At 36.4% G+C, this 16,624-nt stretch overlaps 1 protein-coding gene across 3 annotated transcripts in view; it reads right to left on the bottom strand.

Moving 5' to 3' along the window:
- CFTR (CF transmembrane conductance regulator) overlaps positions 1-16,624 on the bottom strand; it is a 188,532-nt gene that overhangs the window by 72,261 nt on the left and 99,647 nt on the right. For all 3 annotated transcript variants that reach the window (XM_042248301.1, XM_042248300.1, NM_001009781.1), the window contains 4 exon segments: positions 14,809-14,903; positions 11,167-11,253; positions 8,789-9,515; positions 6,743-6,871 (listed from right to left, as the gene is read on the bottom strand). In XM_042248301.1, the coding sequence (XP_042104235.1) occupies positions 6,743-6,871; positions 8,789-9,515; positions 11,167-11,253; positions 14,809-14,903 (1,038 nt within the window).

The raw sequence follows: 16,624 nt of genomic DNA on the forward strand, positions 1-16,624 counted from the left end.
GTCCTCTTTCCCATTGCATGCTTAGCTTAGTGTCTGTAACAGTATCCAAGAGACAGTAGGCATTCAGTAAATCTATCCTTAATAAACAAAGGAAGGGATGAATAAGAAGATACTTAAAAAACACAAATGTTTTTCATTTTAAAACATTTAAATACAAAATGGAAATTATATAATTTTATTTATAATTATATAATTATAAATAAAATTAAACAGAAAGAAATTATATACTAATCACATAGAAAACATTTTAAAATGCAGATGACATTTCATGTAGTATAAAGAACCAGAACCAATTCATAAGTTCTGTACATATATAGAATTCAGAGCTACCTTCCAAGCCACACAAGATCTATGTATAAATGAAGACCTATTAAAACAGTATTGGCATTTTGAGCTTTCACCAAAGGAATACAGCATTATGAATTCTGTTTACACTATAAACATAAGTACATTGGTGTAATCCATTGGTATGTTCTGTTTTGTTCTTCACTGTAAACAGAGCATATAGAATCACGCTTGGCATATTGAAAGAACTTGAAAAATATGTGTTGAATGAGTAAGTGGCTGAATGAGTAAAGAGTAAGAGGCAGTAAGAGTAAAGTGACACCTTGTCAAGACTTAATCACAGATTTCAATGCTTTGCAGGTTAAATCATGCCCTAAAACATAGACCCTTGCTAAGCAATACTGCCTTGAAAGTATTACTATCAAAAAGGCATAACTATCATTAAGGTATTATGGGAGCATATTCTATATTGAGGGATTCCTCATTAAGATACAAAGAGGACAGACTTTGCTGCTGCACAGCACACAGGTTCTTCCCAGAGCAGGGATTAAACTCCTGTCTCCTACATCACCAGGCGGATTCTTTACCACCAAGCCACCAGGGAAGCCCCTACTAAGCCTGTGCTTTAAAACCCGGGAGCTACAACTACCAAGTTCCATGTGCCCTAGAGCTGCAATCAGCAACAAGAAAAACCACTGCAATGAGAAGCCCATACACTGCAACTTAGAGACAGTCCCCACTCACCACAGCTCCACACCAAAAAAGCCTGCACAACAATGAAGATGCAGAACAGCCAAAAATTAATAAATAAATTGTAAAAAAATAAAAATAAAATACTTTAAAAAAGAAACAGAGAGGAAATCATATAAGAATAGTACATAGCAGTTCTCTAACATATTTCTTAAAACACAGGAATAAAAGGACTAAACATGACCTTTAATTATCCGAGGCAACAATAATATCCTCTGGTTGTTGCAAAAGAAAAGGTGGGCACTGCCTCCTACTTTATTATTTGCATTTCTTTTCTATCTAGTCAATGATGCACTGCCAAATAGGAGCACTAGAGAGACCAACATATAGAAATTTTAAAGCCTGTATCCTTGGTTCTAATATCTAAGAACTTAACAGAAGATACTATCCTATCATAAAGAAAACAGCACAAAAATATAAAGGTATACTGATTCACTTAATAAATTAACACACTATTGATAAATTATTGTTGTTCTGTAGCTAAGTCATGTCTGACTGCAACCTCATGAACTGCAGCATGCCAGGCTTCCCTGTCCTTCACTATCTGCTGGGGTTTGTTCAAACACGTCCATTCAGTGAGTAATGTCATTCAACCATCTCATCCTGTCTCCCTCTTCTCCTTTCTTGCCCTCAATCTTTCCCAGCATCAGTCTTTTCCAGTGAGCTATCTAATTGTAGTAGGTAGCAAAAGTATTTTGGAGCTTTAGGTTCAGCACCAATCATTACAAAGAATATTCAGGTTTCATTTCCTTTAGGATCAACTGATTTGATCTCCTTGCTATCCAAGGGAATCTCAAGAATCTTCTCCAGCACAACAATTTAAAAGCATCAGTTCTTCGGTGCTCAGCCTTCTTGGCAACTCTTATATTCATACATGACTACTGGAAAAACCATAGCTTTGACTACACAGACCTTTGTTGGCAAAGTGATATCTCTGCTTTTTAATATGCTGTCTAGGTTTGTTTGGCCTTGGAGTACAAAATGAAGAAGAGCTAAGGCCAACAGTTTTGCCAAAGAACATGCTGGTCATAAAAAAACCCCTTCTTCCAACAACACAAGAACTGTCTCTGCACACGGACATCACCAGATGGTCAATACCGAAATGAGACTTTGCAGCCAAAGATGGAGAAGCTCTGTACAGTCAGCAAAAACAAGACCGGGAGCTAACTGTGGCTTAGATCATGAACTCCTTTTTGCAAAATTAAGACTTAAATTGAACAACATAGGGAAAACCACTATACCATTCAGGTATAACCTAAATCAAATCCCTTGTGACTATACAGTGGAAGTGACAAATAGATTCAAGGGATTAGACCTGATAGAATGCCTGAAAAACTATGGACAGAGGTTTGTAACACTGTACGGGAGGCTGTGATCAAAATCATTCTCAAGAAAAAGAAATGCAATAAGGCAAAATGGTTGTCTGAGGAGGCCTGACAAATAGCTGAGAAAAGAAGAGAAACTAAAGGCAAAGGAGAAAAGGAACTATATGCCCATTTGGATGCAGAGTTCCAGAGAATAGCAAGGAGAGAAAAGAAAACCCTTTAAGTGAACAAGACAAAGAAGTAGAGGAAAACAACAGAATGGGAAAGACTAGAGATCTCTTCAAGAAAATTAGAGATACCAAGGGAACACTTCATGCAAAGATGGAAACAATAAAGGACAGAAACTAAATGGACCTAACAGAAGCAGAAGATGTTAAGAAGAGGTGGCAAGAATGCACAGAAGACCCACTTGACTTCACATTTCCAGGATGTCTGGCTCCAGGTGAGCAATCATACCATCATGATTATCAGGGTCATGAAGATCTTTTTTGTATAGTTTGTGTATTCTCGCCACCTCTTCTTAATACCTTCTGCTTCTGTTAGGTCCATACCATTTCTGTCCTTTACTTTGCATGAAATGTTCCCTAGTATACCTATGGCTGATTCATGTTTATGTATGGCAGAAACCAACACAATACTGTAAGGAAATTATCCTTCAGTTAAAAATAAATACATTAAAAAAATAAAACCTCTGCAAAAACCCATTCTATAAAATTATAATTCTATATAATCAAAATTATAATTATATATACTACAAATCTACATCGAAGTATGGCCCCTGTGAAAACTAAAAATGGATACATCACTTTCACAAGGGAAGAAGTGGATCTTAACTTTTCTTTGGGTCCCTGATCATGTTGAGTATGAAGCTCTACTAAACAATGTTTAAAAGATCTAAACTATCTTCCTGGATTAGTACCTGTACTATGATGCAAAGCACACATGAAATATTTCAATGGTAGTGAGAAAGGGCCCACTGGTATCAAGAAAGGAGCTCAGTCTAAAAGAAAAATTATGTAAATTTTGATTCAAAGAATATGAGGGAACTGTGAACATCTGAATGATTTGTTTAGCTGTATAACTATGCACATAATGAAAATGGTCACTATTTGTCTACTATCACTAAGTTTTTGTTATTCAAAATTTTGAGAGTCAGTTAATTGGAAATGCTTCAGGACATTGACCCAAAAAGAATCATCATTTATCATATTCTATCTTGCCTAGAAAATTACATTATCATTTTTTTTCCTACAAAAAGACAAATTTTTGCAATAATTGTGAGAGGTCAATTAATAACGGGAAGTCTAAGGCAATGGCACCCCACTCCAGTACTCTTGCCTGGAAATCCCATGGATGAAGGAGTCTGGTGGGCTGCAGTCCATGGGGTCACTAAGAGACAGACACAACTGAGCAACTTCACTTTCACTTTTCACTTTCATGCATTGGAGAAGGAAATGGCAACCCACTCCAGTGTTCTTGCCTGGAGAATCCCAGGGACGGGGGAGCCTGGTGGGCTGCTGTCTCTGGGGTCGCACAGAGTCGGACACGACTGAAGCGACGCAGCAGCAGCAGCATACCACATTTACATCCTGTGTTATAGTTTGGATTCCAGCCTGAAGACAAAGGACCACTGTCATCTTGAGGAAGTGAGCTAATAATATTGTACATGTGCTCAGTGGCTCAATGCTCAGTCACTAATTAATTAACTATACACTGTTTTGAAAGGTGTATAAGCTCAGCTCTATAGCTTTGCATGGGCAAGGGTCTTGTAAGTGAATATAAATCACTACCACATTCACAGAACCATTTTTTCTCATAAAACTAAAGACATTCAAGCAATGCTGATCTTCAATGAAAAGGTTCAAATTAATAACAAAGGGCTAGTTTGAGATTAAATGTGACATAGGAATGAGTTTCATTCACATTAATGCTGGTCATTTGGCATAACTGGCAGAGATTAATGAGGTAAATTAAAAATACATTTCAATGAAATTTGTTACTCATGTGAGAGTGTCAAGTTACTCAGCCCCATATTTTCATTAAAGTATAAAAGGAATTATTGAAAATTTCATTATATCTCTGCTGTGGACTTGTTCGCTTCAAATTAGCTTGAGCTTCATAATGATGATAGACATTAAGGATATTAGTCAGAATAGCAACTAACATGTCTCACTATGTGCCAAGCCCTACAGTAAGTGCTTTATAATGATCTCTTCACTCACAGAAATGACCTATGAAGTGGGTACTATTACAACCTCCATTTTATAGATGAGGAAACTGAGGCTCAACAGAGGTTATCTAACTTGTTCAGTGTTAATAGTGTTAAGAACACAGAATTAAAATTCACAGCCAGGTCAGTCTGATTCCAGAGGTGGCACTCTGCTGTATTGTACCTCACATCCAGCCTCCATTTGTTTTATTAATGTAAAAATAATAGGAGAGCAAAAGATATCATCAAAACTCAAAGATCAAATGGAAACCAACACTTTATAGGTAAGTTCAGTTCAGTTCAGTCTCTCAGTCGTGTCTGACTCTTTGCAACCCCATGAATCACAGCACGCCAGGCCTCCCTGTCCATCACCAACTCCCGAAGTTCACTCAGACTCACGTCCATCGAGTCAGTGATGCCATCCAGCCATCTCATCCTCTGTCGTCCCCTTCTCCTCCTGCCCACAATCCCTCCCAGCATCAGAGTCTTTTCCAATGAGTCAACTCTTCACATGAGGTGGCCAAAGTACTGGAGTTTCAGCTTTAGCATCATTCCTTCCAAAGAAATCCCAGGGCTGATAGGTAAAGTGGTATATAAAACTTTTGGTATATACCTTTAGATATTTTCCACTACTTGGTCAGGGAAGGGTGATAACATTTTATGTAGACTTCTTAACTGAGGTTAGAAACAACCTAATAAGGCAACAGGAACTTCTCTGGTGGCTCAGTGGTAAAGATTCTGCCTGCCAATGCAGGAGATGTGGGTTCAATCCCGGAGTCAAAAAGATCCCTTTAAGGAGAAGATGACAACCCACTCTAGTATACTTGCCTGGGAAATCCCATAGACAGGGAAGCCTGGCGGGCTCCAGTCCATGGGGTAGCAAAAGAGTTGGACACGACCTAGTGACTAAACAAGAAGACAATGATGGAGTTTTAAGCTTCAGTTTTGTGTATGCATAGAACTATATGCGCTCAGGAGAGGCAATACTTCACCCAGGTCATATCTCCCCTGAAGGCAACCTGGGTCTTTATGTTGGACTCAGGCTCTACAGTGGGAGACATCCAGCAGTATCCTCTGAGATTTACCTAGTGTGGTCATACAAGGCTGAATCCAATCCAGATGTGTTTTCCAGTACCCACATAGTGTTCATTTGCTTGTTTTACTTTAACCAACAACCCACATTAAAAAAGCAGAAAATGTTTACAGGAAAAAAAGAAATCTGTATCTTCATCTTATGTTATTAAATAAGTTTTAGTGAAACTGATCCCAGATTTCCTTATGGAAAGCCATTGGCTGGTTTTAAGTTACAATTGCCTCCTTTAGACAATCAAAGGGTATCCTCCATCCTGCCTCAAAGCCACTTTACCATAGACATCCTCTGCCAAGCCTCTTTTAACATTTAAGTAGCTCCTCCTGACCTAGAGAAAAACCTCATCTATCAACTAGATTCAGAAACCTCTTACCTGGTGCTGAACTGGCGATGTACTACCCCCTCTTTTATTTTAACCTGGTGATTTGATCTATCTCTTTTCCAGGAGCACGGTAAAGAGATCACAACGGTGGCGTGAAAACAAAAGCATTCTGAAGCAAATGGGTGATCTGAATCTTTGAAAGGCTTGTTTAAAATGGTTGCAAAGCCACTAATACATATTTATTTAATTTTGTGAGGAAGTAGTATTTTAAAGATGGTGATTCATCATCAGCATATTTAAAAATATGAGAATCAAATGAGTTTAAAATTTAGTACAAATAATTTTCTTTGTTAATTTCAATTCATACAGAATATTCTACTTTGAGGTTTTGAATCACTCCATTAAAAACTCTTCATATAAAAAATATGTGCTTACGTATATTTTATATACTATGTATGAAGTAACAAAATAATTTTATAATATAAAATTACATATATACATATACACATATTTATGTATATGTATGGAGAAGGAAATGGCAACCCACTCCAGTAGTCTTGCCTGGGAAACCCATGGACAGAGAAGCCTGGCGGGCTATAGTCCATAGGGTTGCAAAAAGTCAGACACAATTAAATCAACTTAGCACGCATGCACACATACAAGTATACATAAGTATACATGTGTGTACATATATATGTCCTCCCAAACTATTCCCAATTAACTTTAAATCACATTCATATGTTATAATAGAAAATTCTTACCTCAACCAGAAACACAACTAAGCACCAAATTAGCACAAACATTAAGCTCTTGTGGACAGTAATATATCGAAGGTATGTATTCCAGGTAGTCACTGCTGGTATGTTCTCCACATCATCAAAAAAGCAATCCTGTAAAAAAAAAAAAAAAATCCTGGTTATTATAATGAGACAATATAATTTCAAACAACAACTGTGGTCTTATTTTGAATGTGAGGAAATAAAGAAATATTACTATCTAAAACTAAGTGAATTTCAGTGAATATAAACCATTATGAATGACACATGCTATGTCACTTCACAGCCAGTAAAACTGGAGCAAGATAGCTTTCTGCAAAAATAAGAAACACTGCAATTCTTTAAACTGTGAACATAGTATCACTGACAATACAACTGTATTGTTTTTGGACAATTTTACTATTTTAATGCTTAACAGTGTCACATATTTTATCAATAAATGGTACTAGTGAATTGAAGCTTCCCAGAATCCCCCTGACTTAACTCTTTCCTTTGGGGGGGGGGGGCGGGGTCCATGGAATACAGTTTGGAATTTTGCCAGCTCTAGTGGTCTTACAATAGACCTGAAGCCTGCCTGATGCTTTTACATTTCGTAGTAGCTAGGATTCTCTTTCCGAACTATGACTTAAGTTATATAAATCTAACCCTCAGTCTTCATCTGTTATTTGAGAGCTATAGTTCAATAATTTGAAAGAGAGAAATTCCAGATATTTCAAACAGAAAGGTTAGTTTTTTTATTACCAACAAAATTCACAGAAGTGCTAGAACCTCAGAGAACCCTATGAAATCAGAATATGGCACACTGGTTAGGTATAAAGATTTCTAAAGTCAAATAAACCTGGTTTTGATACTGGACTCTACCATTGCCCTCCTAGGAGGTGCTTGAATTCAGGCAGCTAAACTTTCCTAAAATTTAGTTTTCTTATCTGTAAATGAGGCTAATGACAGATCCCTTCTATTCTATGTTCATGGCACTAGAAGCGATCAACAAATACTATTATCAGTCAAAGTGATCATCTTTACCATTCAATTTATACAATCCAGTTTGAGAAATTCATTCAGATTGATAATTACAACCATATAGATAAATTATCTTTCAGGAAACCTTTTTCAAAATTATAGAAACACAAAGTAGGTACTTTAGAGATCACCTATTCTGTTCCCTCATTTAACAAAGAAGAAAACTTTGGCCCTGAGACATTAAATGACATGCGACTTGCCAAAGTTCACACTACTCTTAATTGATCTAAGCTATTAAACATATCAATTGATTATAACACTATTTCACCCAAGGCACTGAAGAAACTTTTCTAGTAAAACTAGAAAATGAAAACTTCCTCTTTCCTACTGCTTCCTATTTTAAGAAAGAAAGCATTTTATTCTTTAGAACTTAATATAAAATACTTTCTACCTGAAAGTTGGCAGTAGTATATGTTCAATTTCACAAACCTTCTTTAAAAGAAACCTGCCCAGAAATCCTATGTATAAAGCCAATTTAAAAGATGAAAAAGCTCAGGTTTAACTAAGTTCAGGCAAGACTGACGTATAAACCAGAAAATTAGTGCTGCTGAGAGACTAGATGTATATATGCCTTAGAGAGGCTACCTGCATACAGAAACATTTTTTAGGCTCTCAATAACTGAAGCTACTATTTGTTTATGTATTTATTTTCACTCCACCTCTTCCTACAGAGGTTTTAAGGGGGTAATGAAACAAATTTATAATAATTCACAATTTTTCTAATTGATAATAATGATTATTACTGCTTAGAAAAGGAACCAATAATAGCCCTTGCTTTGACTTACAATACATCTTATGGTAAGAGACAAAAGGAAATCCCAAAAGGAAATGGTTGATTCTTCTACATTTTGAAGTTGCTTACATAATATACATACTTTGGACTTTGGGGATCTTAAAAATAAACCTCATCCTAAACTCAAATTTAAGGAACTTTTGCTCTTTACTCTGTATTTCATTCCACTCTGTGGCCAAAAGAAAAAACCAAACACCACACTGATAATTTATACACACCCTTAAATCTTCTTCATTAATTTCTTCACTTATTTCCAAGCCAGTATCTTGAGATAACCGTCTTGAATATATATCTATTTCGGCTAAGCTTGCCTGAGGAGCCAGTGACATTTTTCGTGTGGATGTCGCTGTCTTTCGATGAATGCTCTGACCTTGGTTCACTGAGGAGCAGGTCATAAGGTTCAGAACTGACTGCCTCCTCCCTCCCAGAAATGTGGGGCCACTGTTGACTGCATTGCTCCGAGGCAGGATCCCCTCTCCAGGTTCAGAATGGGGAACTAAGGATAGTCTTCTCTCTAAAGGCTCATCAGAAGCTCCATCGATACCATTCATTTGTAATGAAGTCTTTTGTACAACTGAAAATTTCCTTATAGAGTTGATAGAATTGAGAATGGAGTTCTTCCTTTTTTCACCAAACTCTCCAGTCTGTTTAAAAGAAGGCTTTTTTGTTTCATTCCAGGACACAGAAGTATCTCCTTCTAATGAGAAACGCCGTAAAGTCTCGGTTATGATTGAGTTTCTTCGTTCTGCAGTAAACTGGTCGAAAGTGTCACATCCCATGAGCTTCGAGCTGAAGTCAGGCCGCTGATTTTGTAATTCAGAAAATGTCCCATAGAAATAGACGCTACCTTCATGTAAAATTAATATTTTGTCAGCTTTCTTTAAGTGTTCCATTTTAGAAGTGACCAAAATCCTAGTTTTGTTAGCCATCAATTTACAGACACAGCTTTAAGAATATAAAAATATATAAATATTAATTTTATAAACATTTTATTACAATAGTATATGTATTATATTTTAATACTTTATTAATGTACTCCTATATATAACTTCTATTATTAAATGTTATTATTACACTTGAATAATTCTAAAAGTAAATATTCAATAGTAACTAAGTTGGTACTTCTTGATTAATTATGTCATGAAATACTGTTAATTATTATAGTATGCTATACCACAAAGTCGAGTGTTAATGGACCTAAAATGAAATTAAATACCTGACATTAAATAAACATCTGACTTTGAACAAACTAGTTACCCTTTGGGCTGTGGTTGATTCATCTAGAAAATGAGAGAATCAGATGACCTTTAAGATTCCTTAGAGGCTATATTTCTACATGTCTTCTAAAATGTCAGAACTTTCTTGTTCTCTAAATTTTCTGCTCATTTTCTTTTATATTTTAAGTTGACCACTAATTTAGTCCTCAAAGTTTATACTGTACAGCAGGACCTAACACATCAGAAAGTAACTATATGCCAATAAAAAGTTAATTTTAAAAACCTTAAGACTAATTTGCTTGTTAAAAAAACAACAATAACCGGAGAATTGTATAAGAAATCTCAACTTCCTCCAACAAAATTTCCCTCTTGTGTAGAATTAAATCCTGACTAGAACCATCTAAGGAAGACAAATTTCTTTTAGGCATTAAAACATTATATATTTTATAGAAAGAGCCATAATTCTAGACTATACTTTAACATACTGATACAACCAGCAAAGTTTATATTGGTAAGAAAGTGAAATGAAGTCGCTCAGTCGTGTCCAACTCTTTGGGACCCCATGGACTGTAGCCTATCAGGCCCCTCTGTCCTTGGGATTTTCTAGGCAAGAGTGCTGGAGTGGATTGCCGTTTCCTTCTCCATATTGGTAAGAAGGTATTTATAATTACAGGATTGTAAAAATAGTATCACAGGTATTAAATATAACCAAATTCTAGGAAAGGTGCTTCTAGGAATAATGTGGTAATTTAATACATACATACATCTACATCCTTATTGATTATTTTAAACTACTTCATAGTCTATAAAATCATTTTGATACCTTAAAATCAAGTCATATAACCAACTGCTTCTCTTAGAAACTTCACATACATTGAGCCCTAATGGGAGCTCCAAGAAAATGTACACCCCAAGCTCTGTGTGACTAAGAAAGAGGTTCTGAAGGAGGGATTGAGGTAGATGAATACTTAGAGCATTCACCTATATTAAAACATCAAAACATTCCATTTCTTTGGTTCCTTAAGACCTTTACTATCTAAGGAGTAAAATACACAAAAAAGTAAATAAAAAATTTGAGTATAACAATCAATTAAAATAATATAAGCTATGTCACAAGACAGTAATACTATCAAAACTCCATAGACAGTGACAGTTAAAGTACCGGCAATGGGAAAAATTGGTTCAGCATAAGGTGGACAGAAAAGTGAAGTGATCTTGACCATGGAGGGAAGATCAGACTTAAGCAGCTAAATTACATAATGCCACACTGAGTCACAGTGGTGGACCTTATTTCTCAAGGAATAATATGTAGCCTATGGTGGTATAGTCATTCTTTCTTGTCTCTTAGAATGAGTATTATAAATTATTCAAGAACATACCTTTCAAATATTTCTTTCTCTGTTAAAACATCTAGATATCCAAAAGGAGAGTCTAACAGGTACAAATCAGCATCTTTGTATACTGCTCTAAAATAGAAAATGAAAATTAAATTAGATTCCTTCAATATTTACCATTTCCTTTGGTGTAGATGATTTGAAGTAAATTTAAAAAGATAAGTCACATAGGATTTTTATAATTTTGCACAATACTCCAAAAACTTCTGAGGTCGTTTTGCTAAGTGTTAAGTGACATACACTTGCAAAAGTTACAAACTAAATCACACCATACATACAATTTTAAATATTGCCTTAAAAAAGAAAAAGGAAGAAAGAAAACCTTTCAACAATAGTACCTATTTACAGCAAGCACTATGCTATATGCTGGGAATACAATGGCAACAATTGCACAAGCCCTATTCTCAGCAATCTTGCATTTTGGTGGGGAAACAAAGAAAAGAGAATGTTTCAATCCTGTAAAGTGTCAGAGACAGCAACTAAATCTCAGCACGTAAGTGAAATTTTTTTTTTATTTTTTTCACTGTTGACTGTTACCAATAAACCGATAGCAGTACTGTGACAACAGTATGATTGATATTGCTCTTTGCTCCTTATAGTCCTAATTTATGGACCATACTCATAAAAGTTCCACAAAAGTGCAGGATGCAAAATTTGTAATAACAATGTATACCCACATTATTTTATATTCTAACTTAAAAAATAAAATTTTATGAGCAAGTAAAATCTTCATTAAGTTCATCTTAGGGCAGTAATAAAATGAAGATATGGTCCCATATGAATGAAAATGAGATAATTTCTTCATAACATCTAAATTTCTCAACTGTGGTTATGAGTAATCCTATACCTATACCAACCACATACAATTCAGTGTTTACATGTAATTCTGAAAAAAAGAAACTATGTTTAGTCAGCAGGTAACTAAGAGAAATAAAATAATTAAAAACAGAAATGGCAAAAAGCCAAAGCAAAATCTAGAAGGACATTTGCAATGCAAATTACTTTTGAAAACAACATTCAGGAACCAGATAAAAGACCCCCAACAAAATGTACCCTCAAGAGCTTTCTTCCCATACTCAATTCTTCTCTCCCTCTCCTTCACATTTATGACCAGGTGCTCAGTCACTTCAGTCGTGTCCAACTCTTTGTGACCCCCACGGACCTCAGCCTGCCAGGCTTCTCTGTCCATGGGATTCTCCTGGCAAGAATACTGGAGTGGGTTGCCATTTCCTTCTCCAGGGAATATTCCCAACCCAGGGATCAAACACAGGTCTCCTGAGTCTCCTGCATTGCAAGCATATTCTTTATCTGCTGAGCCACCAGGGAAGCCCCATTTATGACCACAGTTTCTTAAGAGGTTAGAAATAACATACACATCATCCAAAACTGGTTAATACATGACACATTCAGATCAGAAGAGCAATAAACAACTATTTTCTTTAATGCTGCAAACTGTATTTTATAATAAAACTGAATCTTCGACTGGTAAATACAGACTCAATTCTATGCTCAAGTTTGAAGCCGTATAGCATGTTTTCCTAAATTTGAAATGAAATGTTTAACACAGTCTTACTTTGGCTCACAGATTAATCAACTTTCCTTTACTTAGAAGCCATTATTTTGTCTGTGAATCACTCATATCTATATATGGGCTACGTAGATATTTTGGGCTTGCCTGGTGGCTCAGTCAGTAAAGAATCGACCTGCCAATGCAGGAGACACTGGTTCAACCCCTGGATGGGAAAGATCCCCTGGAGGAGTAAATGGCAACTCTCTCCAGCATTCCTACATGGAGAATCCCATGGACAGAAGAGTCTGGTGGGCTACAGTCCACGGGGTTGCAAAAGAGTTGGACACATCATTGCAACTACACATCACTGATTTATTACTTGACATTGTAATCCCAAAGTCGAGTCATGGTTTAATGTAAAGTCAAGATGACCTGATTCAAACTGTAACTCTACCATTTCGCAGTGTGGCTTTTGGCAAGTTAAGATCTAACCACCTCAATTACCTAATGATCTCTTTCATAAAAAGTGGAGAGAACAATTCTTTTTTGGCAGAGTAATATGCGGATTAAATAAAATTACACATGTACTCACGCACACCCCACCCAGAATAATACTAGGCAATTGTAGGTGCTCAGTGAGTGAGTTTCCTGTCCCAGCTTTTGGAAACATGAGAAAATAAGGGGGAGAGAGGCCAAAATATCAGTAAGTCATTGTGCTTTCTTGTTAATAACTTCAGCAACACAGTAAGAAGAATTTTATTCAAATAAACCTGGAGGAACATTTAATATTCCACATCATCAATATTTTTTAAACTGAATGTTACATTTTAGCCACAAATTAACTTTTATATATATATATATATATATATATATATAAATACACACACACACACACACTTCTCTTTGACAGCTCAAAATGCTTAGACCAAGAATGTCTCTACTAAGAGACCACCATACCCTGCACAATATTAGATATGCTTGTCCCATTTATTTTTCTTTGAAGATTACACACTTTAAGCTTAAGTACATCATCTGCCCTGCTATTTCTGTTGTGAGATTAATTAGTTATGTTGAAAATTTTGAAAATTTATGTTTATCTAAGATGGGGAAACAGTGGAAACAGTGTCAGACTTTATTTTTCTGGGCTCCAAAATCATTGCAGATGATTGCAGCCATGAAATTAAAAGACGCTTACTCCTTGGAAGGAAAGTTATGACCAACCTAGATAGTATATTCAAAAGCAGAGACATTACTTTGTCAACAAAGGTGCATCTAGTCAAGGCTATGGTTTTCCAGTGGTCATGTATGGATGTGAGACTTGGACTATAAAGAAAGCTGAGTGCCAAAGAATTGATGCTTTTGAACTATGGTGTTGGAGAAGACTCTTGAGAGTCCCTTGGAGAGCAAGGAGATCCAACCAGTCTATTCTGAAGGAGATCAGTCCTGGGTGTTCATTGGAAGGACTGATGTTGAAGCTGAAACTCCAGTACTTTGGCCACCTCATACAAAGAGTTGACTCATTTGAAAAGACCCTGATCTTCGGAAAGATTGAGGGCAGGAGGAGAAGGGGATGACAGAGGATGAGATGGTTGGATGACATCACAGACTCAATGGACATGGGTTTGGGTGGACTCCGGGAGTTGGTGATGGACAGGGAGGCCTGGTGTGCTGTGGGTCGCAAAGAGTCGGACACAACTGAGCAACTGAACTGAACTGAACTGACACCAAGAAACAAAACCAGAAGCCTGGAGCAGGTGTGTACATTTGGGGATACAGTAAGCAGGGAACTGTCTGAAGGACTAAATAAAAGTATGCATCTTCTCTTCCCTGTGCTAGGCAGAATATTAGGGTTTTCCATTTGTAGGGAATCATAAGGCAAACAAACATATACATGCTAACAAAAGGGTATGCATTTTTAAAAAGCCATGAGCTTTACCAGCTATAAATACTATATCACTATCTATAGTTCTGAAAGGTTAGTCTTAACCCGCTAGTTATAAGATCCTGGGTATTTTTTCAGTTACAGAAAGAGGATATAAAGAAACAGAGAACTATCTATAATGTTTTACACTCATTTATACAACAAATGCTTGCTGGACCAATAAGCAGATATTTACCTTGCTAAAGAAATTCTTGCTCGCTGACCTCCACTCAATGTGATTCCACCTTCTCCAAGAACTATGTTGTCTTTCTCTGAAAACTTGGAGATGTCCTATTATCAAAAATAGAAAGTTAGGAAAAAAGAAAAAAATAGAAAGTTAGAATTGTCAGTGTGTCAGATCTGAATTTAAAAGGTACATTTTCCTTCAAATGCAACCATATATCAGACTTCCATTTTAACCACAGCAGAAACTGTGAACACCACATCTCAGCTATTTCAAATGCATTTCAATTGGTCAAAAAATTGCTGAAATTTCATAAATAAAGTTTTTCTTTAATTTTCCAATTGCTATTTATGATCATTAAATAAGAACTGGAAAATATAAAAAGTAAAGCATATGCAAATCTATGACATGTAAAGGTGTGCCATCCACTGACCATTGCAAAAGCCCAGTGCTATTAACATGCTAACAGCACTTCCTTCCCATCTAAATCCACTCGTTTAAAAGGAAATCCCTGAAGATGAATAAACCTCCCAATAAGGAAACAAAAAGAATATCGTTTACATCTCCCTGCAGTATCTAAGCATACTCAGTGGGTGACCATGAGTACAAGGCATCTCCTTTCCACACTTCTCTCACCTACTCCCCCCTGAAACAACACAGCTCTCTTCCTCATCCATCCTCCCACCTCATCCTTCTGTCCTCTCCCCATCTACTCTGCCTCTCCTGTCACCTCCCTGCCACATGTGTCCTTTCTTCAGTTCATCAGATTTTCTGCAGCAACAACCATGCTAGACATTCTAAAAGATTAGAATTTAAAAGAAATTGTGTTCAAATTGCTGGCATTGTAAGCCTAACTAAGGAGATAAGCCATGATTCTGAAGAAAGCTAGAAAACATCCCAAAGAATCAATTAACCTTTTAAGCTAAAACAATACACAGTTAATTGGCAAATTAATTCTTCTGAATATAGAAGTATTATAAAGTAGGTAGAAAATGCTAGAAGGCTTTCCGGAATAGATGAAGTTTGCCCTGAGGCTTGAGAATGAGAAGAGTCAGGTGAATAGTATTCAGGTGCTCAGTGGTAAAGAATCTGCTTGCTAATACAAGAGACACAAATTCAATCCCGGATTGGGAAGATCCCGTAAAGAAGAAAATGGTAACCCACTTCAGTATTCTTGCCTGGGAAATCCCATGGACAGAGGAGCCTGGCAGACTACAGTCCAGGGCTGCAAAAGAGTTGAACACGACTTAGCAACTAACCAACAACAATTCTGACTTGAGCTCAAAACAAGGTCCTTGCCTTTTCTTTTTTCATCCCCATACAATTTCTCTTTTCTTTTGTTACTACCTTCTTCTCTCTTAACAATACTCTTCAAGTCTTTTTTCTTTCACAACCCAAAAGTAGTTCATCTGTTCTTGATCTGACACTAACATCATCTATATTTAAACTGCCAAAATGTTTACTTTTATTGTTTCTGTTATCTGCCACATGAAAGTTAAATAAAACTTCATATACAAAACTATAAATTTATAGCTGGTAAATTCATAAGTAATCATTTATATTATGAACTAGCTTGCAGCTCCTGTAGGCTGAAATCATGCCAGCCACTGCCTCCAAGGAACTGCTGTTGTCAATACTCTTGACCTAAGAGGACCAAACATGATTTTTTTTTTTAATGTGGTTTAAAAAAAACACTGACATGTAAGAAAAGATACAGCAGGACCCAGGGGTCTGGCTACTCAGGCACTGGAGGAGACCACTGAGACCCATACAGCACTGCAGTGAGCAGGACCTTCCATAGTTAGAAGACCCAGGAAAACAAGTGCTC

Source organism: Ovis aries, chromosome 4, assembly GCF_016772045.2.
Source record: "Ovis aries strain OAR_USU_Benz2616 breed Rambouillet chromosome 4, ARS-UI_Ramb_v3.0, whole genome shotgun sequence".
NCBI lineage: Eukaryota > Metazoa > Chordata > Mammalia > Artiodactyla > Bovidae > Ovis > Ovis aries.